Genomic DNA, 23,115 nt, shown 5'->3' on the forward strand with positions numbered 1-23,115 from the left:
TGAAGTCCTCACAAGAATAGTAAACAAACAAATATTTGATCAACTGGGGTCATTTTGTTGGTCCCCACAAGGTCAAATGCTATTTCTAGGGGGTTTAGGGTCAAGGTTAGAGTTAGGGTTAGGAGCTAAGGTTAGGTTTAGGGGTTAGGGAAAATAGGATTTTGAATGGGACTGAATTGTGTGTCCCCACAAGGTTAGTTGTACAAGTGTGTGTGTGTCTGTCTCATGTGACAACCTGTTGTGGGTCACAGATCATCCAGTCATCATTAGGCAGCTATTACTGTAACTGTTTTTACTGCCCCCCTACCCCCTCTTTTTCACTGGCTCCTTCACTCTTTCCATTACTTATCACACATATCACATATCCCCTTCTCTTTCCCGATCTCCCTAGTAAGTCTATATACTACACACAGATCTCTACTCCTCTCTTCTTCTCTCCTTTTACTCCTCTCCTCAACTGTAACCTGTCTTGCATTTGTTTCCCCCCATCTTCTTTCTCTCGCTCTCTCTTTTTCTCTCTTTTGCGCTCTCTTTTGCGTTCTCTCTCTTGTGCGCTCTCTCTCTTTTTCGCTCTTTTGCGGCTCGCTCTCTCTTTTGCGCTCTCTCTCTTTTGCGCTCTCTCTCTCTTTTGCAGCTCTCTCTCTCTCTTTTGCGGCTCGCTCTCTCTTTTGCGCTCTCTCTCTTTTGCGCTCTCTCTCTCTTTTGCGCGCTCTCTCTCTTTTGTGCGCTCTCTCTCTTTTGCACACTCACTCTCTCTCTCTCTCCCTTTTGCACACTCTCTCTTGCTCTCTTGCCTCTCTTTCTCTGGGTCATGCCTCTCTTCTTGGGTTTTGGAGCAGCCCGTTTGCTGACACTCTGTTGGCTAAGTGTCTATTTATAACCAGCTGCCAAATGCTTGTTGATCAGCCTGGTCTGGGCAGTGGTCTGGGCAGTGGTCTGGGCAGTGGTCTGGGCAGTGGTCTGGGCAGTGGTCTGGGCTGGTCTGCCGCATCATGGAATGGACTCTACCACTGGGTGACACGCAGCTCAGAGGCAGCAATGGTATCAAAAGTTTAAAAACATATCAACATATTATGGTCTCATTCATAGATCAGACCATAGAATTAGAATTTTATTGTTGAATGTAATCTATGGCAGAGAAATGTGAGTTCTCACTGTGCTTTCTTTTGGTCGATCAGATCAGCTGGTTTATATTAGTCATTACAGTCAAGATGTTGTGAGAATCAGTGAGCATGGATGATGTCATTGGTTTCAGATAACTAAAGTCACTGAGGTGCTTGTTCTAGTATTTGTTATTGGATAGTTGAAGCGTTATTGGGCTCCCGAGTGGTGTAGCGAGTGTTTCAGAGCCACCCAGTGTGCAGGGCTCTGCCTAACCAGGGAGGAAGCTCCCTGTGTGGGGAGAGATCAGAGTATGGGCTGCTGCACAATGGGCACTACACCAAGACACAATCTGTCTCTCTCAATTCAATTTAAGGGCTTTATTGGCATGGAAAACATATGTTCACATTGCCAAAGCAAGTGAAATATATAATAAACTAAAGTGAAATAAACAATACAAATGTAACAGTAAACATTACACTCACAAAAGTTCCAAAAATAGTAAAGACATTTCAAATGTCATTATGTCTATATACAGTGTTGTAACGATGTGCAAATAGTTAAAGTACAAAGGAAAAATAAATAAACATGGGTTGTATTTACAATGGTGTTTGTTCTTTACTCGTTGCCCTTTTCTTGGGGCAACAGGTCACACATCTTGCTGCTGTGATGGCACACTGTGGTATTTCACCCAGTAGATATGGGAGTTTATCAAAATCGGGTTTGTTTTCAAATTCTTTGTGGATCAGTGTAATCTGAGGGAAATATGTGTCTCTAATAAGGTCATACATTGGGCAGGAGGTTAGGAAGTGCAGCTCAGTTTCCACCTAATTTTGTGGGCAGCCTGTCTTATATTGAGAGGTCGCCGTAGGCAGACATGGCTTTCTCAACAGCAAGGCTATGCTCACTGAGTCTGTACATAGTCAAAGATTTCCTTCATTTTGGGTCAGTCACAGTGGTCAGGTATTCTGCCACTGTGTACTCTCTGTTTAGGGCCAAAGCATTCTATTTTGCTCTGTATTTTTGTTAGTTCTTTCCAATGTGTCAAGTAATTATCTTTTTGTTTTCTCATGATTTGGTTGGGTCTAATTGTGTTGCTGTCCTGGGGCTCTGTGGGGTCTGTTTGTGTTTGTGAACAGAGTCCCAGGACCAGCTTGCTTAGGGGGCTCTTCTCCAGGTTAATTTCTCTGTAGGTGATTGCTTTGTTATGGAAGGTTTGGGAATCACTTCCTTTTTAGGTGGTTGTATATTTTAACGTCTCTTTTCTGGATTTTGATAATTAGCGGGTATCGGCCTAATTCTGCTGTACATGCATTATTTGGTGTTTTACGTTGTACACAGAGGATATTTTAGTCGAATTCTGCATGCAAAGTCTCAATTTGGTGTTTGTCCCATTTAGTGAATTCCTGGTTGGTGAGCGGACCCCAGACCTCACAGCCATAAATGGCAATGGGTTCTATAACTGATTCAAGTATTTTTAGCCAGATCCTAATTGGTATTTCGAATTTTATGTTCCTTTTGATGGCATAGAAGGCCCTTCTTGCCTTGTCTCTCAGATTGTTCACAGCTTTGTGGAAGTTACTTGTGGCGCTGATGTTTAGGCTGAGGTATGTATAGTTTTTGTGTGCTCTAGGGAATTTGTATTCGTGGTCCTGGCAACTGGATCTTTTTTGGAACACTATTATTTTTGTCTTACTGAGATTTACTCTCAGGGCCCAGGTCTGAGAATATGTGCAGTAGATCTTGGTGCTGCTGTAGGCCCTCGCAAACTGTAGACATTTGACTGCTGCAGACTGTTCTACTGCCCTCAATGATTTGTTGATATATGTTGAAGAGGGTGGGGCTTAAGCTGCATCCCTGTCTCACCCCCGGCCCTGTGGAAATACATTTTTTTCCAATTTTAATTACACACTTATTGTTTGTGTACGTGGATTTTATAATGTAATATTTTTTTCCCCCATCACCACTTTCCGTCCATTTGTATAGCAGACGCTCATGCCAAGGTAAGTCAAAGCTTTTTTGAAATCAACAAAGCATGAGAAAACTTTGGTTTTGTTTTGTTTGTCAATTAGGGTGTGCATGGTGAATACGTGGTCTATCATACGGTAATTTGGTAAAAAGCCAATTTTGAGATTTGCTCAGTACATTGTTTTCGCTGAGAGAATGTACGAGTCTGCTGTTAATGATAATGCAGAGGATTTTCCCATGGTTGCTGTTGACGCATATCCCCAGGTAGTTGTTGGGATCAATGTTGTCTCCACTTTTGTGGATTGGGGTGGGGATCAGTCTTGGTTCCAAATATTGGGGAAAATGCCAGAGCTGAGGATGATGTTTAAGTATAGCCAATTGGAATTTGTGGTCTGTAGATTTTTGTCATTTCATTTTGGATACCATCATCCCCACAGGACTTTTTGGGTTGGAAGGTTGCTATTTTGTCCTGTAGTTCATTCGTTTTAATTGGAGAATCCAGTGGGTTCTGGTAGTCTTTAATAGTTGATGCTAAGATTTGTATTTGATCATGTATACTGTATGTTTTTGCTGTTCTTTGTTATAGAGCCAAAAAGATTGGAGAAGTGGTTTATCCATCTCCATTTTGGATAGATAACTCTTTGTGTTGTTTGTTTCGTGTTTTCCAATTTTCCCAGAAGTGGTTCGATTCTATGGATTCTTCAATTACATTGAGCTGATTTCTGACATGCTGTTCCTTCTTTTTCCGTAGTGTATTTCTGTATTGTTTTAGTGATTCACCGTAGTGAAGGCGTAGCTTCAGGTTTTTTGAGTCTCTGTTTTTGGTTGGATAGGTTTCTCAATTTCTTTCTTTAGGTTTTTGTGTTCTTCATCAAACCATTTGTAATTTCTGTTAATTTTCTTAGGTTGTCTGCTTGCAATTTTTAGATTTGATAGGGAAGCTGAGAGGTAAAATATACTGTTTAGGTTTTCTACTGCCAAGTTTACACCTTCACTATTACAGTGAAACCTTTTTTCCAGGAAATTGTCTAGATGATATTTCATTTGTTGTGTAATTGTTTCTTGGTAGATTTCCACAATATTTTCCTTCCATCTATAGCATTTCTTAATATTATTCCGTTTCTTTGGCTTTGATGCCTCATGCTTGAGCATAACTCGGTGCAAGTAGAGTGTGATTTTGCTGTGATCTGAAAGGGGTGTCAGTGGATTGACTGTGAACGCTCTGAGAGACTCTGGGTTGAGGTCAGTGATAAAGTAGTCTACAGTACTACTGCCAAGAGATGAGCTATAGGTGTACCTACCAAAGGAGTCCCCTCAAAGCCTACCATTGACTATGTACATACCCGGCATCCGACAGAGCTGCAGGATTTGTGACACGTTTTTGTTGGTTATGTTGTCGTAGTTGTGTCTAGGGGGGCATATGTGGGAGGGAATGCTGTCACCTCCAGTTAGGCGGTTGTCCCTCTGTGTGCTGAGGGTGTCAGGTTCTGGCATTTAGGTATATGTCCCTGAGTCTGGAAATTGTTGATCTCCCCCTCAAGGATGGAGAAGCTGGGATTCTATTGGGGGGATATAAACTCAGCAAAAAAAAGAAACGTCCCTTTTACAGGACCCTGTCATAGATAATTTGTAAAAATCCAAATAACTTCACAGATCTTCATTGTAAAGGATTTAACTTCTTGCCGCACGGATCCCTTTAGTGGGATCATTTTCGTAAACAACCGCTGAATTGCAGAGCGCCAAATAAAAAGAAAAAAAATTAAAAAAATTATTTATAATCATGAAATCACAAGTGAAATTTACCAAAACACAGCTTAGCTTGTTGTTAATCCACCTATCGTGTCAGATTGTGAAAATATGCTTTACAGCGAAAGCAATCCAAGCGTTTGTGAGTTTATCAATCACTAGACAAAACAGTAAGAACAGCTAGCCTCAAATTAGCTTGGTCACGAAAGTCAGAAAAGCAATAAAATTAATCGCTTACCTTTGATAAACTTCGGATGTTTGCACTCACGAGACTCCCAGTTACACAATAAATGTTATTTTTGTTCGATAAAGATTAGTTTTATAACCAAAAACCGCCATTTGGTTTGCGCGTTATGTTCAGAAAACCACAGGCTCGTTCCGGTCCTGAAAGGCAGACGAAAATTCCAAAAAGTATCCGTAATGTACGTAGAAACATGTCAAACGTTTTTTATAATCAATCCTCAGGTTGTTTTTAACATACATAATCGATAATATTTCAACCGGACGGTAACCTATTCAATACTACAGAGAAAGAAAATGTCGAGCTACATCTCTCGCGCGCAGGAACTAATCAAAGGACACCTGACGCGTTTTGAAAAATCTCGCTCATTTTTCAAAATAAAAGCTTGAAACTATGTCTAAAGCCTGGTCACAGCCTGAGGAAGCCATTGGAAAAGGAATCTGGTTGATACCCCTTTTAAATGGAGGAGGGGCAGGCAACGGAACAGGGATTTTTCCAAATAAAAGGCACTTCCGGGTTGGATTTCCTCAGATTTTCGCCTGCAAAATCAGTTCTGTTATACTCACAGACAATATTTTGACAGTTTTGGAAACTTTAGAGTGTTTTCTATCCTAATCTGTCAATTATATGCATATTCTAGCATCTGGACCTGAGAAATAGTCCGTTTACCTTGGGAATGTTATTTTTCCAAACATAAAAATTCTGCCCCCTAGCTGAAAGAAGTTAAACACTGTTTCCCATGCTTGTTCAATGAACAATTAATGAACATGAACCTGTGGAAAGGTCATTAAGACACTAACAGCTTACAGACGGTAGGCAATTAAGGTCACAGTTAGGAAAACTTAGGACGCTAAAAGAGGCCTTTCTACTGACTCTGAAAAACACCAAAAGAAAGATGCCCAGGGTCCCTGCTCATCTGTGTGAATGTGCCTTAGGCATGCTGCAAGGAGGCATGAGGACTGCAGATGTGGCTAGAGCGATAAATTGCAATGTCCGTACTGTGAGACGCCTAAGACAGCGCTACAGGGAGACAGAACGGACAGCTGATCATCCTCGCAGTGGCAGACCACGTGTAACACCTGCACAGGATCGGTACATCCGAACATCACACCTGCGGGACAGTTACAGGATGGCAACAACAACTGCCCGAGTTACACCAGGAACGCACAATCCCTCCATCAGTGCTCAGACTGTCCGCAATAGGCTGAGAGAGGCTGGACTGAGGGCTTGTAGGCCTGTTGTAAGGCAGGTCCTCACCAGACATCACCGGCAACAATGTCGCCTATGGGCACAAACCCACCGTCGCTGGACCAGACAGGACTGGCAAAAGTGCTCTTCACTGACGAGTCGCGGTTTTGTCTCACCAGGGGTGATGGTCGGATTCTAGTTTATCGTCGAAGGAATGAGCATTACACCGAAGCCTGTACTCTGGAGCGGGATCGATTTTGGAGGTGGAGTGTCTGTCATGGTCTGGGGTGGTGTGTCACAGCATCATCAGACTGAGCTTGTTGTCATTGCAGGCAATCTCTACGGTGTGCGTTACAGGGAAGACATCCTACTCCCTCATGTGGTACCCTTCCTGCAGGCGTATCCTGACATGAACCTCCAGCATGACAATGCCACCAGCCATACTGCTCGTTCTGTGCGTGATTTCCTGCAAGACGGGAATGTCAGTGTTCTGCCATGGCCAGCAAAGAGCCCAGATCTCAACCCCATTGAGCACGTCTGGGACCTGTTGGATTGGAGGGTGAGGGCTAGGGCCATTCCCCCATGTAATGTCTGGGAACTTGCAGGTGCCTTGGTGGAAGAGTGGGGTAACATCTCACAGCAAGAACTGGCAAATCTGGTGCAGTCAATGAGGAAGAGATGCACTGCAGTACTTAATGCAGCTGGTGGCCATATTGACTGTTACTTTTGATTTTGACACCCCCCCCTTGTTCAATTTCTGTTAGTCACATGTCTGTGGAACTTGTTCAGTTTGTCTCAGTTGTTGAATCTTGTTATGTTCATACAAATATTTACACATGTTAAGTTTGCTGAAAATAAACGCAGTTGACAGTGAGAGGACGTTTCTTTTTTTGCTGAGTTTAGGTAGCACACATGAGGACATTTTTCTCTGTTAAGATCATTTCCTTATTAATTTCTAGCCAGACATAAAATGTTCCCGTTTTGACTAATTTGATAGAATTGGTTAGGTCTGATCTATACCAAATTAGCATACCCCCTTAGTCTCTTCCCTGTTTCACACCTGGTAGTTTGGTGGATGGGACTACCAGCTCTCTGTAACCTAGTGGGCCACCAGTGGGTCCATCTCCTTTATTCCATGTTTCTTGTAGGATGACAATGTCTGCATTTCCAATTTCTTTGATGAGGTCTCAGTTCCTTCTCTTTAGGCCAAAGGCAGATGACCTTGTATATTCCAGGATGAGATATAGTAAAAGCTTTGTGTTCCATAGTTTCTAGTGTTGTTTTTTTAGGCCCGGACCATCACAGTAGGAGTGAGCAGAGCATGTTGAGCATCTGATCTCTTAGGTCGCAGGATGGGGCTTGGGCGGGTTATTAGTGGGGGTTGGGCCTGTTGCTCTGCTCACGGCCTGGGCATATGTCCTGCTGTCATGTTGAGGTCCTTGCCTCGGGGGGTGGACAGAAGGGGCATAGGTCTGATATGAGGGGGCCTATATAGGGTGTGGCCAGGGTTTGCTTGGGGTGGCTGGTGATACTGTGGTCTGGGTGTAGGTCCTCTTGGCGTGGGTTCTCTCTGTTTAGGTCCTTCACGAGGGGGTCTTGCAGGTCTAGGAGGGTGTCTCGCTGGTCTGGGCAGGGTCTCCGTTGCTCCTGTGACGTGCTGGGGCTACGGTTGAGGGTGACGTCCTACAGGGTCCTGGCAAAAGTTGGGATTGCTGCCTTGCAGAGGTGGACCTGGTCGTAAAGGCTGTTCAAGTCCAGGGTGGAGTGGTGGGCCAAGTAGACATTAGGTTTTGAGCTACAGTCTCATGAAATGCTTGCATTCACCCATTGTATGGTAGCAGGGTGAAAGTCTTTTCGTGGTAGCAGGATGGCAATAACCACTTGTGTGTTGGAGAAAGAGGAAGAAGCTTTTTCAATCACACCTTTAGTGCTGTGGCCACTCTTTCCTTATGGGCACTCAGGTAATTTGTGCCCGTGTGAATTAAAATGTGGCTGGGGGACCCTAGTTTGTCCTCTGACAACAGCTCCAGGGCATGCCTAGTGTTTGTCCTCTGACAACAGCTCCAGGGCATGCCTAGTGTTTGTCCTCTGACAACAGCTCCAGGGCATGCCTAGTGTTTGGGCACCAGAGTTTGGCCACTTTGTGTTTGGGAAAAAGTTTATCCTTTTGAATGCATTTGCCATTTGAGTCAATGAGGAGCACAATCTCTGGCTCGCTGGATGGGGGGGGGGGGGGGGGGGATTTTTCTTCTGGAGGGCTATTGGGGGAGCTGACAGGGGGGCTGTTAGGGGGTCTGTTGGGTTGGTGGGTCCTGTGTTGTCTGTCCCGTTGAGGTTGCGGTCCGGGCCCGAGGTGGGCTGTTCTGCTGGCTTGTCTGGGGGAGTGTCCTGCTCTCTGTCACACATCAGCTGTGTCACCTCCTCCTTCAGTGCCATGTGTGCCTCTTTAAGCTCTCTCAGACAGTGTCCTTCTCCACCTTCTGCACTCCGGGTCTTGTTGGGGGTGGAGGGGTGTTGTACTGGTCTATTTCGTGGTTTTGTTCTGTCTGGATTGTGTGGACTAGCTCTCTGAGCTCCACCATGTTTCTCTCCACCTCTGTGAATTTGTCCCTCTCAATGATGGAGGTGCAGTGCAGTTGTGGGACCTTGTTGTGTTCAGTGTTGTGGGGGTGACTATCCTCGTCTGTAGGACAGTTTGAAGAGGTGTGATCAGACTCACTCAGGATGGGGGAGTCATCACAGAGATCTTTTCCTGCTGTGCTCTCTCTTTGATCCCGTAAAAGTCCTGCTGGAACTGCACAAGGATGCCCTGCACCATTACGGTCCCAGACTTGTACACGTTGACAGAGGTTGTTTCAATTTCCTCAATGTCTAGTATTCTGAGTTTCCACCCTGGGCCAATACCCTCTCTCTTGACATAGGGGTAGTGTGCTCTTATAGCACTGTGCCATGCCAGGGGATGGTCTGTGTGGAAAATTACGTTGCTTACGTTCCCCTCTTCGTTGCAGTCAGCAAATAGTGTCTCTGGATTGTCCTTGAGGAGCTTTTTTTTGTACACTGTTATTTTTAATATCCATTGTGTCCTGTATTGTGAAACTCTTGAGCCCAACAATGGCAGGAGAGTTTTCACACATCTGACTCCACACTTCAGTGCTAGTTGAAGATGCCGCCAGGTCTGTTCTGACCGAACAACTTGGTAGTGTAGTATACTTATTTACGTAGCTTTATATAACAAAATGACCTAGAGATTATTGTTTTTGGCTTCAGACTTATCTTCAGACTAAATATTACTCACTCAGTGTTGTGTTGGATGGTATTTCCAGGTTCAGCTGTGTTTCTTCTGCAGGTGTTTTTTCTTGACAGTCCTTGGTAGTAATAGTCCATTCAGGTAATATTGTCCAAAATCAAGGTTTTAGGTGTTAGGTTTTAATTTTCAGAGTAAAAACTCAACAGACAGTATGAAAACTCAAACCAAGTTTATTCTTCCCAGAGGATCAATACAGCTGCATCAGACAACGACATTTCACACAAGCACTGATATGTAACCCTTCCTCCTAGGCTGAGTCTCCTCCTACTCATCTGAACAAACATTGTATCTTTGTTGCTAGGCAGGAAACAAAGTGATACGTGCCATAAACTTTTCTCCCTTAACGTGACCTGACCTGACCTCGACCCCCTTCATCACCAATCCATGGCTCTCTCCCCTTACCAATGCCTGTCACGTGATCACTTTCCCTACACTCAGCACAATTCAAGCTTTATTGCACACAATATATACCTTCTTCCTACAGATAACCATTAACTTCTGGTGTAAACCCTCTAAACCTAAACACTCAATATTTCAATAGGATACCTGATAATTAACCCTATCCCAAGTTTAGGAGTTAGAACCCAGAATCCATCAGTCCCCCTATTTTGAACATTTCACTCCATACTGTTCAACATTACATTACACTTATAAATGGACAAACAATGATAATAAACATGAACAAAAAATAAAACATAATTAACATTCACAGTGAGGTTTACAAACTCGGAGACTTATGGCCTCTGTTCTATGATCACACCAAGCACACTCGTCTTTACATTTCTCATAGAACACTGATAATAACGTGTCCGCTGGAGCTGTTCACTTCTTCCATTTCATCTTTCTCCTTCTAAGAGAATGATAGCACAAGATTTTAAAAGCAACGAGAAACACAAAACATTACAGTATTAACAATGTGGTAAGCTATGCATAATAATATATGCATGAAAGCCTAAAGTTTGATAACATGACAATTCCCACTCTCTATTTACCTGACTATGCCTTCAGGATACTTTTCTGCTGAGTTTGCCAAAAATGAAAGCACTAAAAAGCCTCCTCAAGCTTTCGCCCAGTCTTCCCTGTCTGACCACAGGATCCAGGAGGTGTTCCCAAGCCATGTCATCCTCACTTTTCTCCCCATCTCCTTCTTTGCCACCTGATAGGCACATCATCTGATAGGCAAATGCGTATCCATAATCAACGCTACATCCTCTTGAGGTAACTCAGCACTGTATGTGCTTTCACATCGATGCCTTCAGAATGTTGTCCAGAGTACAATTACCCCAACATCTATCCTTTCATGTGATGCATTAACCAATAAAGCAACTAACCCAACCTAACTATGATGTTTAAAGTGTCTCCTAGACCCAGCCCATCTGCATGTCTACAGTGGAATCTAGTGTCTCTCTCTCTAGCTCCGCTTCCTCTGTCATGGTGTCTTCACGCTCACCCATTATGCACCTGGATCTCACTTCACGTGAGAACTACGCACCCACCGAAGAGAGACATGACAATCTTTACCGCTGCAGGTGCTGTAAGCAGTACTGTGTGTGGAACAGACCAACATTGTCCCAACACCCCCGCCTGGTGTATCTTGATGTACACTCAATCTCCAGAATTCAGGCCACGCCCTCGGTTATCTCCTGCTCCTCATGTGCCGCGTCCATCTGGGAATATACACATTGCAACGCATGGGTCATTTCCTGACAACAGACTCTCCCCTTATCCCAGATCACTAATCAGTGAGGTGAATAACAGCCCCCGGTACTCCCATCGGTCCCCCAGTTACCAGCTACCCAGCCATGTGGCATGAGTCCTCATAAAATGATATGCCAACAATGCTACTAAAGTAACCCCTGCTACTACTAACATGGCCCATGCCTATAGCCTCCTTCAATTACTATCCCTACAGCGACTGCCGTGAGAATAACTACTGCATGTAATCTGTCAAGTGTTCGCTGGCTGTTAGAAATTGGGAAAGAGATGAATGAGTTTGAAGAATATCTGAGTCCCAGGTTTCTTGAAAGGTCACCATAGTGTCTGAGATGCCAACACTATCTCTGCTACTCTCACCGCGATCTGGGTATGTGTAACGTTCAATTTAACTTCATATTAGTCCCTATATTGTGCAGTTAGCTGTCCTCCCTCTCCTACAAGCTATCTCCTGTAACAATATACCTAGTCTCTGAAAATGATACCGCTCTATCAACACAACCTTAATTGATGAGCACCCACAGATCTCCACCGCAGTCACATTCCATCCCACTTAACAGTCTGATGTAAACATTCTCAACCACAGGCCTCATGTGTACCTCGTCTCCTGCTACAGATACATTTACACTTATATCATTCCATCTAACCCATAACACACTAGTCACTACTCCTAATGCACTTCTAAATTAATCAAATAAATAAAGGTTAAATAAAGGTTAAATAAAAAATAAAATAAATAAATAATGCACTTCTACAGTTATAAACATACTAAAACATTCTCAAATCACTTAGTCAATATACATCAGTCCCTCCTCTGGAACAACGATCACTCTTATGTTCCAAGAAACCTAAAAACATGTTGACTTGAAAAGGAAAGAGAAAAAAAGTACATGTTTAATAATTTCACACCACCCTTGATGCGACTAAAACTGGGGAAAGCAGCATCCATCCGCTCCGTTCTATACCCATGTGATGCTGGTCTCCCTGCTGTCTCTTTCATTTTCATCCTTGGGTGTTAACGCAAAACACAGACTGAGCCTTGTATGCAATTAATTGTACCGTATCATATAAAAATTCTGATGACATGGTAAAATAAAAAACCTTCATGGTTGACCCAAGCTATCATCCAGTGAGTTCTCTAATAACCTCCTTGTCGGAGGACACTTAAAGATAAGGTTTCGAAAGCCTCCCTAGGCCTAATACATTTGAGCAGTGCCCCCACCCCTCACCGTTCGAGAGCAACTCTCTCTCGCTGTATCCGATTCATAACTAAAACATTTTATAAATTATCCAACCCAAATTTAGAATGACAGTCCTTAGTGCTTTACTTTCAGTCTATGACTCGAAGTCAAGCCTCTCATCCTAGCACACCTCATCCCGGTTAGAATGTACATTTATAAACGGGACCTTTTTATTGCCGGTAATAACTCTTCTCATTACAGCCCCCCTTTGACCCTGTTTTCCTGTTGTGAGTGGCCTGGTAATGAAAGATCGGTATCTCAATGCATACTTAGTCTAAATTGTTTGCAGTGTGTAGACCTTATTACATTCCCAATTTTTTTTTGCATCTCTAAGACAAACGTCAAAGAGCATAACAACATACTGTTACTGTTGAAACCATTTTCAAACTTAGTTCATACTCCCTTATTTTACTGGCGACCTCTCGGAAGAGTTACCAGATCAGGGAGTTAGCACCCTAACCCATGGGGAATCCCAACACTCCAGCAGACCCAATCTGGTGAAATTTGTATCGAAACAAAGACAAAAATGAAATCAGCAAAACACATATCACAATCCATTTGGAGTAACTGTCATCACTTATTAACATATATTTTTCCTTTTTATTAGCAGACTGAACAAAATACATTTGTATATTTACCCAAAGACCAGGGCCCCAGGGAACTGGTCATTTCCCCTTTGAACACATGATTCACATCGTGATTCAAAAACAAACAACACTGCATGTTAACTCAAAAATAAACAAATTCGAATAACCAATCAACTTAGAATTACAAAAATAGTATCTCATAAAGTAATGGTAAAATAGAATAGAAACTAGTGTTTCTCGTTCATTTTATAATTAAGTCCCACCTGTTTCGGTCATGAGATTGATCAGGCTTCACCAGAAAGTCAGGATACAGGGCATTCAACAACCTTCAATATTTCCTCTCCCTTTTCTTCCCCTGTCCTTCGGAAACCATTTCAAAACATTTCCATCCTTCTGCATACTCCATTTAAAACCAAATTGGAAAGACCCCACTAAATAAATCCCACGGTATCAACACCACTAACGCATATTCATAACCGGTAAGTTGTGGTGTGGTAAACTGTAGGTCAAAAACACACATGAACAGGCCTCACTTATCTGGGAACTCCATTTATGGCCTAATCCAGATACTTTTATACCTAAAACTGCGGAATATCACTAACTGCTCTCCCCTAGACCACAGTCTCCGGGAACATTCCAACGAGAGATGATGAAACCTCCTCTTCTGGAAAAGAAAGTGTACATTTCGTTAGCATTCTTCATGCTACATAATAATCAGCAATCCAAAGGTATTAATTATAAACCAAACTTGATAATGGTAAATCCACTGTCCTTACTCCAACCATTAAATGTTTGTTTTAATCCACCCCATAATTTCTGTATTTTGTATTTAGCATGTACTACCCTAAGACACAGCGACTTTATCTCACCATCGAGTCCAACGATTCACTGGTCTCTTTTCCCCATGATTCTCCATAACCATCGCACCACAATGTTCATGAACTAAAAAAAAAGTGAAGTTCATTTTAGGTTTAGTAACCCCTTTGCTAATTCCTCGTTACCCCTCCACCCTTTCGTCCATTCTAGAAATCTATTTCAGAATAAGATGACATAAAATGTAAATCTATTTCATAATTAAACCACATAAAATGTCTCATGAGATTAAAAAAACAAGGGTTTCTGAGTTACCAGGAGTGTTTGGCCAGAATTTTAATTTGTTACCTCTGTAGAATCCACCCGCCTGGCATTTTGCCATTTTCCCTTCTTCAACCCAAAATACTTTTTCCTGTGGCATATTTAGCCAATTTCTCATCATAAGGAATCTGCTATATCTGTTTCCTGGCCTCTATTAAAAAGTTGTGTAAGACGATATCATACGTCTTCCTTCACGTAGAAACTGTCATCTCTATGAACCACTATCGATCGTACCGAGGCCATACACCGCTATGTGAAAGTTCCTGTCCTGCTACTTTCCGGAGGATTTGCTGCCCTTTTGGAAAGGATGCAAACGCTTGCATGGCAGCATTACCTCCGAATGCAGCAGGCTCCATCCCTACTCTACACTCATTCTTCCGATGCCCAACGGCCCCACACCTAAAACAGGACTCTGTCTCCCTACGCTTTGATGTTTTTTCGCTGCATTGCTTTGTCTTACCTTGGCCATTGAAACCACTGTTAGAGACTTTCACTGTGGCTGTATTAACCCCTCGCACGTTTGCGAAGTGAGCAGAGTTATATTACACTCTCAAAGCATCCTGCTCTATTTCATCCACAACCCCCGCAACTGCCGTTTTGATCACAGGTTTCAAACCTGCCATCAAAGCCGAAGTACAAATTCTACCAATGTACTCATGTACCCAGTCTTTTTGCAGCTGAGGACATCTACTAATTTCCCATATTCAAATTGGTACAATGCTCGTGCACTTCTTTCAGCGGCTCCATGGCTTTATTAAAATCCTCTAGCTCCGCTTTACAGGGAGAATCGGGGCCGTCTGTTGCCATATCAATAGTTATTATTCCCAAACCTCTCCCATCGGTGTCCAGGGTATTTAGATTTCTTCACTCCTGTCTCTAATACAACCTTCTATTAACTATTGTCCAAGGTAGCGCTACCATCTTCCCCGGAGAATAGTTCTGGTATTTGTGTCTATTAATTGGACAGGGCACTTAATACCTTGTATTAGAACCTATGCTATAGCGGCTGCCAATTTATTACTGGGGAATACGTATTACCTAATGTCTTATTCCAGTCTTGCGCCTCAAATAGCACTGTTGTTGATAACACACGTTACCAATTTATTCACACTTGTCTTCCTATTTCCACATAATCTTTCATGGTTCCCCCTCCCCAAAGATCATAAACCAACCTTTCTCTTATTGCTACGTTACTACAGACGTATCTTGTTCAAACATTCATACACATACAAACGCACGCACACACACACCCCGTGGCCTCACTGTGACTGGGCTTCCAACCTCCTTACGGGTCTGGCCAATACACCACTACACTAGGGTTTTACCCTCTACAGGAACTATCCTGCTCTGGACTTACTCTGGTTCTAAGAGATTTAGGTATGGAATTTTGATTTGATTTTAATGTTGAGGTTAGTGTCCTGTATAAACTTGCATTTTTTCGCAAGGACTTATCTACATTTATTCAACTGTAATTCTATATTTTTTGCAGAAGAACTCAAGAGCTCACTCTCACTCTCACTCACCCGTGTATTCTATAGAATCACAGTGGTAAAGGCACAGCCGCTCTCTGAAGCAGCCTTTTCACTTCTGTTTCTTGAGAATCTTGTGGGAGGTAGTTTAATTCAGGGTAACTCAACTTCCTTATCCACCCTGGGTCATGTGTTCTGTAGGAAATGTTTTACTGACACTACTGCTGAACATTAACTTATTCAATAAGAATGCACATTTTCATATCAAAACGTTTGCTACAATTTTACTACAACGTATTATTCCCTCGTCTCTCCTCACTCTCTGTCTCTCTCGCTCTTGCTCTCTGTGTCTCGCTCTTTGTGTCTCCCCCCCCCACCCTTTCTCTCTAACAGTGTGCGGGGGAGGAGTATTGGGTGGACAGTCGTACGGTTTACATCGGTCACAAAGAACCCCCGCCGGCGGCCGAGGCCTATATCCCTCAACGTTACCCTGACAACCGCATCGTCTCCTCCAAGGTGAGCAGGTGTCATGGCAACCAAGCCGTCAGCACAACAACCACGTCATTTAGCCCTGATAACCAAGCATGTTGTGCTCTTGTGACAGTATGTCATCTATGATTAGCAACGTCTTAATGTGGGTGACAACCATAGATATCTGCTACTGCTCAAGGTTCGTTAGCCGTTTCTATGAGGAACAACAATGACTGTTGATATCAATTTTGGATTAAATTAAGAAAGAAAAGACACTGGTATAAAGTGTTATTCCCTCTCTCTAGAAAACATGTTGATAATGTGGGTGTGTGTCAGTGGAGGCTGGTGAGGGGAGGACGGCTCATAATAATATCTGGAACGGCGCAAATGGAATGGCGTCAAACACCTGGAAACCATCTATTTGGTCCATTTGATTTCATTCCTCTGATTCCACTCCAGCCATTACTACAAGCCCGTACTCCCCAATTAAGGTGTCACCAACCTCCTGTGGTGTGTTCTCTTTACCAGTACACCTTATGGAACTTCATCCCCAAGAACCTGTTTGAACAGTTCAGAAGAATCGCCAACTTCTACTTTCTGCTAATCTTCCTGGTCCAGGTGAGAATATGCCATCTCTCTGTTTGATCTGAACCCCAGGGCCGTTTTATCATACATATTGTAAAGACTGGTGTTTCATATTATCAGTTAAACACGTAGGCTATGTGAAGTGAATGGGAGTTAATTGTTTGGCTTGGAATGGCTTATGGTCATGGTCCACGATGGATATAATATGAGCCGTCCCGTCCAGTAGCTGGAGGAGATGATGAACGGTAAGAGGAGGAGACTGGTTGGCGGTGGTCCATCTCTGTACCATGGAGAACGTGAATGAATGATAATCAGCTGGTTCTCTTCCTCTCTCCTCAGCTCATCATAGACACGCCCACCAGCCCTGTCACCAGTGGACTGCCTCTCTTCTTTGTCATCACTGTCACCGCCATTAAACAGGTAGACGAGACACACACACATCCTCTGGTCATTGGTGTTGGTAAATCTAGGGAAGCCTTCCCTAGATAGCAGTGATGCATGAACCACACCTGGCTTATAAAGCCCAGGCCTTATACAATCATTAATCTAAAACATTACATGTTGTGTAGAGGCCATGGAAACGGGTCACCATGTTGACGGAATATACCACTAATTAGATACCAGCGATGACCATATCTCTCTGACTCTCTGTGTGTGTGCTCCATTTCTCCCCACAATCCCTCATTCCCTTTCCTCCTTGTATCTCTCAACCCCTCCTTCCTCCCCTTCTCTCCTCCAGGGTTATGAAGACTGGCTGAGACACAAGGCAGACTGCAGTATAAATGAGTGTCCCGTGGACATGGTTCAGCAGGGGATGGTGGTGAGGACACAGAGCTCCAAGCTACGGGTACTACTACGCTATTAATGGGCCTTCTAGTCTCTAGTCTACTACACATTATTATGACGCCTTTGGGCCTCATTGGCTGGTGTTTCTCTATTCTGACCAAGCATGCGTGCTCATTCATGTTCAGATAGAGCCTTTAGCTGTAATAGCTATAGTATGTGAGTATAATGGCTAGTATGAGAGCTCATCCTTCTTCATTATATTATTATTCATGTAACATTATGAACTGATTATTTTATACACTGAATAATACCCGTAGTTATATAACCTTTGAACATTTATATCTTAGCCACGGCTATCATCTGATCATATTGAAATGAAATCCATTCCTGAGACCTTTTTAAGGCCGGTCTCCATGGGAACGTGCGTGCGCTTGTCTGCAATGCCATAGCTAGCGTCCCAGAGAAGATCAACATCCCCCCTACAGTACCATCCCAAACATTCCTGTTGTGATTACTCTGGTCCCATACAGGGAAAAGGATTTGCCTTTCCAGACAGAGATTAAATATCAATATGACTGATATGTCGGGTCGTTATTATCCTGTTATCTTCTGTGATGTCAGGCTGGACTAGGGTCAGAACCACTATATTACCATAGAATTAGGAATTAGAATTTAAAGGATTTGTATGGTTGTTACTGTAATATCTATAGTTGTATTTGAGTGTGCGTCGGGAAGTGTTGCCATAGCCATGCTGTCCACTGAAACGTGTCCTGACTATGAAAGACATTCATCATCCACACACACATACAGTTGAAGATGGAAGTTTACATACACTTAGGTTGGAGTCAGTAAAACTCGTTTTTCAACCACTCCACAAATTTCTTGTTCACAAACTATAGTGTTGGCAAGTCGGTTAGGACATCTACTTTGTGCATGACACAAGTAATCTTTCCAACAATTGTTTACAGACATATTATTTCACTTATAATTCACTGTATCACAATTCCAGTGGGTCAGAAGTTTACATACACTAAGTTGACTGTGCCTTTTAAACAGCTTGGAAATTTCCAGAAAATTATGTCATGGCTTTAGAAGCTTCTGATAGCCTAATTGACATCATTTGAGTCAATTGGAGGTGTACCTGTGGATGTATTTCAAGGCCTACCTTCAAACCCAGTGCCTCTTTGCTTGACATCATGGGAAAATCAAAATAAATCAGCTAAGACCTCAGGAAAAAAATTGTAGACCTCCACAAATCTGGTTCATCCTTGGGAGCAATTTCCAAATGCCTGAAGGTACCATGTTCATCTGTACAAACAATAGTATGCAAGTATAAACACCATGGGACCATGCAGCCGGCATAACACTCAGACTACGGTTTTCAACTGCACATGGGGACAAAGATTGTACTTTTTGGAGAAATGTCCTCTGGTCTGATGAAACAGAAATAGAACTGTTTTGCCATAATGACCATTGTTATGTTTGGAGGAAAAAGGGGGAGGCTTGCAAGCCGAATATTTTATTTTACCTTTATTTAACTAGGCAAGTCAGTTAAGAACAAATTCTTATTTTCAATGACTGCCTAGGAACAGTGGGTTAACTGCCTTGTTCAGGGGCAGAACGACAGATTTTTACCTTGTCGGCTCGGGGATTCGATCTTGCAACCTTTCGGGTTACTAGTCCAACCCCCCCCACCCCCCCCCCAAGAACTCCATCCCAACCGTGGCAGCCTCATGTTGTGGGGGTGCTTTGCTGCGGGAGGGACTGGTGTACTTCACAAGATAGATGGCATCATGAGGCAGGAAAATTATGTGGATATATTGAAGCAACATCTCAAGACATCAGTCAGGAAATTAAAGCTTGGTCGCAAATGGGTCTTCCAAATGGACAATGACCCCAAGCATACTTCCAAAGATGTGGCAAAATGGCTTAAGGACAACAAAGTCAAGGTATTGGAGTGGCCATCACAAAGCCCTGACCTCAATCCCATAGATAATTTGTGGGCAGAACTGAAAAAGCGTGTGCGATTTAAGGAGGCCTACAAACCTGACTCAGTTACACCAGCTCTGTCAGGGGGAATGGGCTAAAATTCACCCAACTTATTGTGGGAAGCTTGTGGAAGGCTACCTGAAACGTTTGACCCAAGTTAAACAATGTAAAGGCAATGGTACTCAATACTAATTGAGTGTATGTAAACTTCTGACCCACTGTTAGGAGAATTAAGTTCTCATATTCTTTAACCAATCCAATTAAATTACTCAGTCTGCTATATCAGGATTTGTAGGATACTGATAGAAATAAAAACAGACAGAGGCCCAGTCTACAAAAGTCAAATGTTTATTTACGGGAACGTTCCGCCTATCACTTCCTGTACATTGGTCTATATACCTCACATTTCGTCATAAATGTCCCTCCTTTCAGAAACAATGACAATATAGTTCACAAGTCTTCCTGTCATACATTGTCTGCCACCTGTTATACAATCTACTACAAGCCCAAGGTCTCTCCCCTCCCTGGGTGAGGACAGAATGCCCTGTAAGGAACACAGTAGTAGAGTTTGTCTGTCGATAGCTCCTCTTATCTCATACATTGTCTCACACTTGCACCCTGCTTACATACTAAAAAGGAACAAAAAGTCCTTGTCCTAATTCTGACTAAAACTACACACATCAGATTTATAGAGGTATGATTCTAATAAATTTCATACAATCATACAATGACAGGGTAGTTTTAGTTATAGTTCTACGTTAAATGTATACATCATTTAGTCATTATTCATAAAATCCATAACACCCACTGGGAATGTGATGATGGAAATTAAAGCTGAAGTAAATCATTCTCTCTACTATTATTCTGACATTTCACATTCTTAATATAGTGGTGATCCTAACTGATCTAAGACAGGGAATCTTTACCAGGATTAAATGTCAGGAATTGTGAAACACCTTAGCCAACTACATTTAAACTCAGTTTATGTAAACTTCCGACTTCAACTGTACATGCACATTCTACCGATGTTCCTCACCGATGGTCCCCTGACTCCCCCCACAGATTAAACAGAGTGGATTTTGGGGAAAAGAGGAATAGTAAAGAAGATATTAATCATAGCTATTGAGTGTGTATGTGCAGTACAGTGGTGTGTACGGTCACCGTGGAGATGGGATTTATAGGCAGTTAAGCTGCTCCACTTGCATAATCCCACTCTTACGCAACAACTCAATCCCCAGGAAAAAAGGAGTGTGAAAAATCTGAAAGTGTGATTGTGCACGAGGCATGTGTGTTTCCTGTAGGAGAACTGCTAATTATTTCTGGATCTGCAGCAGCACCTCTGTGTTTATTTACAATGACATGGGGTTTATAATGGGCACATTTAAATGATATCCCATCCCCCAAATAGTGCAAACATTTTGACCACCAGAGCCACTAGTACGCTGTAGTACGCTGTATGGGGAATATGGTAGTCCCAGGAGCGTAGGCACGAGTGAGCCTGGGTGGAACCAGGCCCACCCACTGGGGAGCCAGGCCCACCTACTCAGATTGAGCAAAAAACATTAATTAAAAGTGTTCCAAACGGGACATTATTTGTCTTTTTACCAAAACATGCAATCACCATCAGATAGAATTCCTAGCAAGCAGTTAGTCAGATTTTATTATATAGAACATAACAGATTAACTGGAATGACATTCACTCTCACGGGATGGGTTGACAAAAAGAACTAACTAAACCACAAAAAAAAAATTCTCTGCACATTTTTGGGAAATGTGTAAAATTGCAGGAAGTTAGCCGCTCTAGCCCCACCCACACCAAAGAAAAGCACACCCACCAACAAATTTGTCTATATCACTGGGTAGTCTACTCCATTTAGATCAGGTCAACCGTAGTGAACAAGGGAATAGGGTGTGATTTTAGGACCCAGCCTGTATTTCTTGAGTCTAAACTGATGATGTGGTTGACCTGTCAGGTGGGGGACGTTGTCATGGTGAGGGAGGACGAGACGTTCCCCTGTGACCTCATCCTCCTTTCATCCAGCCGCGGTGACGGAACCTGCTACGTCACCACTACCAGCCTGGATGGAGAGTCTAGCCACAAGGTATGTGCACACACACACACACACTCACATACTGTTACGCACACACACGTACACTGCTGGGATTCACCCCTGAATTATTCCAGCATGCTCTCTGATCAAACATGACTTATCAGTGATTCATCTCTCTCTCCCCCCTACTATGCTGTGTCAGACCTACTATGCTGTACCAGACACCATGGCCTTTAAGACAGAGCAGGAGGTGGACTCTCTACATGCGACTATTGAATGTGAACAACCACAGCCTGACCTCTACAAGTGAGTGACACTCAATGTGTGACACACACAGAATCATTCAGTGACCTGTTTGTTTGTTGAAAATTGCATACATTTTATTTTTCCCATTTAGATTTGTGGGGCGCATCAATATTTATAAGGAAAGAGAGGATCCCATAGCCAGGTAAGACCAGCATTCCCCTCTTTCAATCCTTAACAGTCTTTGAAAAGGGCATGTCTTTGCCATAGATAGTAAAGCTTTTTCTTTTTTACTTTTTATCTTGTTCCTTTTCTCATTTTAGACCGCTGGGAGCTGAGAACCTTCTCCTCAGAGGAGCTACCCTGAAGAACACAGAACACATTTATGGTAACACACACACTGTTCTGTGTTTGAAGTTATATCTATGGTTATATTTGCGAATGAGTCGGCACCTGTTGCAATAGTCATACCGTCCACCGAAATGTGTTCTCCTGACAAGTAAAATACATTCTTCATACACACACACACACACACTGTTCTGCATCTGTAGTGATGGTAACCCCTGGTTGTTGTTCCCTCAGCTGTAGCCATCTACACAGGCATGGACACCAAGATGGCGCTTAACTACCAGTCCAAATCCCAGAAACGCTCAGCTGTGGAAAAGTAAGATCTATTCCCATAACTTCCCCTCTCTGTGTCTGGTTGCTATGGTGTGGCTAGAACTACCTGTCTGATGAAGGATAGCAGGAGTTGGAAGAGTAGCGGGAGTTGGAAGAGTAGCGGGAGTTGGAAGAGTAGCGGGAGTTGGAAGAGTAGCGGGAGTTGGAAGAGTAGCGGGAGTTGGAAGAGTAGCAGGAGTTGGAAGAGTAGCAGGAGTTGGAAGAGTAGACTCTGTTATTACATAAAGTCTGCATAATTCTATTTGATCTCATTCAAGCTGTGTGTGTGTGTGTGTCGCTCTATTGACAATTCTTTTACATCCAGTTCTGGAGAATCAATCTGCATTTAGCTCCTCTAAACTTCTCCTCCCTCCCTCTATCTCCCTCCAGGTCTATGAATGCGTTCCTAATCGTGTATCTGTGTATCCTGATCAGTAAAGCGGTCATTAACACGGTTCTGAAGTATGCGTGGCAGTGGTCTGCTGACCGCGATGAACCCTGGTACAACCACAGGACCGAGATTGACAGAGAACGCCATGTGGTTAGTTCCCCCAAACCACTACACTACCCACAAAGCACGCTGTCATAGCAAAAATGATTAATCAGGTCACTCCTTATTTAACGTTCACTGATTC

At 43.0% G+C, this 23,115-nt stretch overlaps 1 protein-coding gene across 5 annotated transcripts in view; it reads left to right on the plus strand.

Annotated features, from left to right (window-relative positions):
- LOC139538663 (phospholipid-transporting ATPase IH-like) overlaps window positions 1-23,115 on the plus strand; it is a 71,863-nt gene that overhangs the window by 13,828 nt on the left and 34,920 nt on the right. For all 5 annotated transcript variants that reach the window (XR_011667777.1, XM_071340988.1, XM_071340989.1 and 2 more), the window contains exons 2-11: window positions 16,089-16,211; window positions 16,695-16,784; window positions 17,091-17,171; window positions 17,491-17,598; window positions 21,500-21,628; window positions 21,780-21,883; window positions 21,975-22,025; window positions 22,144-22,208; window positions 22,403-22,484; window positions 22,871-23,021. Coding sequence is in view for 4 of the 5 variants with exons in the window: in XM_071340988.1 (XP_071197089.1) it covers window positions 16,089-16,211; window positions 16,695-16,784; window positions 17,091-17,171; window positions 17,491-17,598; window positions 21,500-21,628; window positions 21,780-21,883; window positions 21,975-22,025; window positions 22,144-22,208; window positions 22,403-22,484; window positions 22,871-23,021 (984 nt within the window). In the remaining variant the exon portion in view is untranslated. The remainder of the gene's footprint in view (window positions 1-16,088; window positions 16,212-16,694; window positions 16,785-17,090; window positions 17,172-17,490; window positions 17,599-21,499; window positions 21,629-21,779; window positions 21,884-21,974; window positions 22,026-22,143; window positions 22,209-22,402; window positions 22,485-22,870; window positions 23,022-23,115) is intronic.

This window comes from Salvelinus alpinus, chromosome 14 (genome assembly GCF_045679555.1).
Source record: "Salvelinus alpinus chromosome 14, SLU_Salpinus.1, whole genome shotgun sequence".
NCBI lineage: Eukaryota > Metazoa > Chordata > Actinopteri > Salmoniformes > Salmonidae > Salvelinus > Salvelinus alpinus.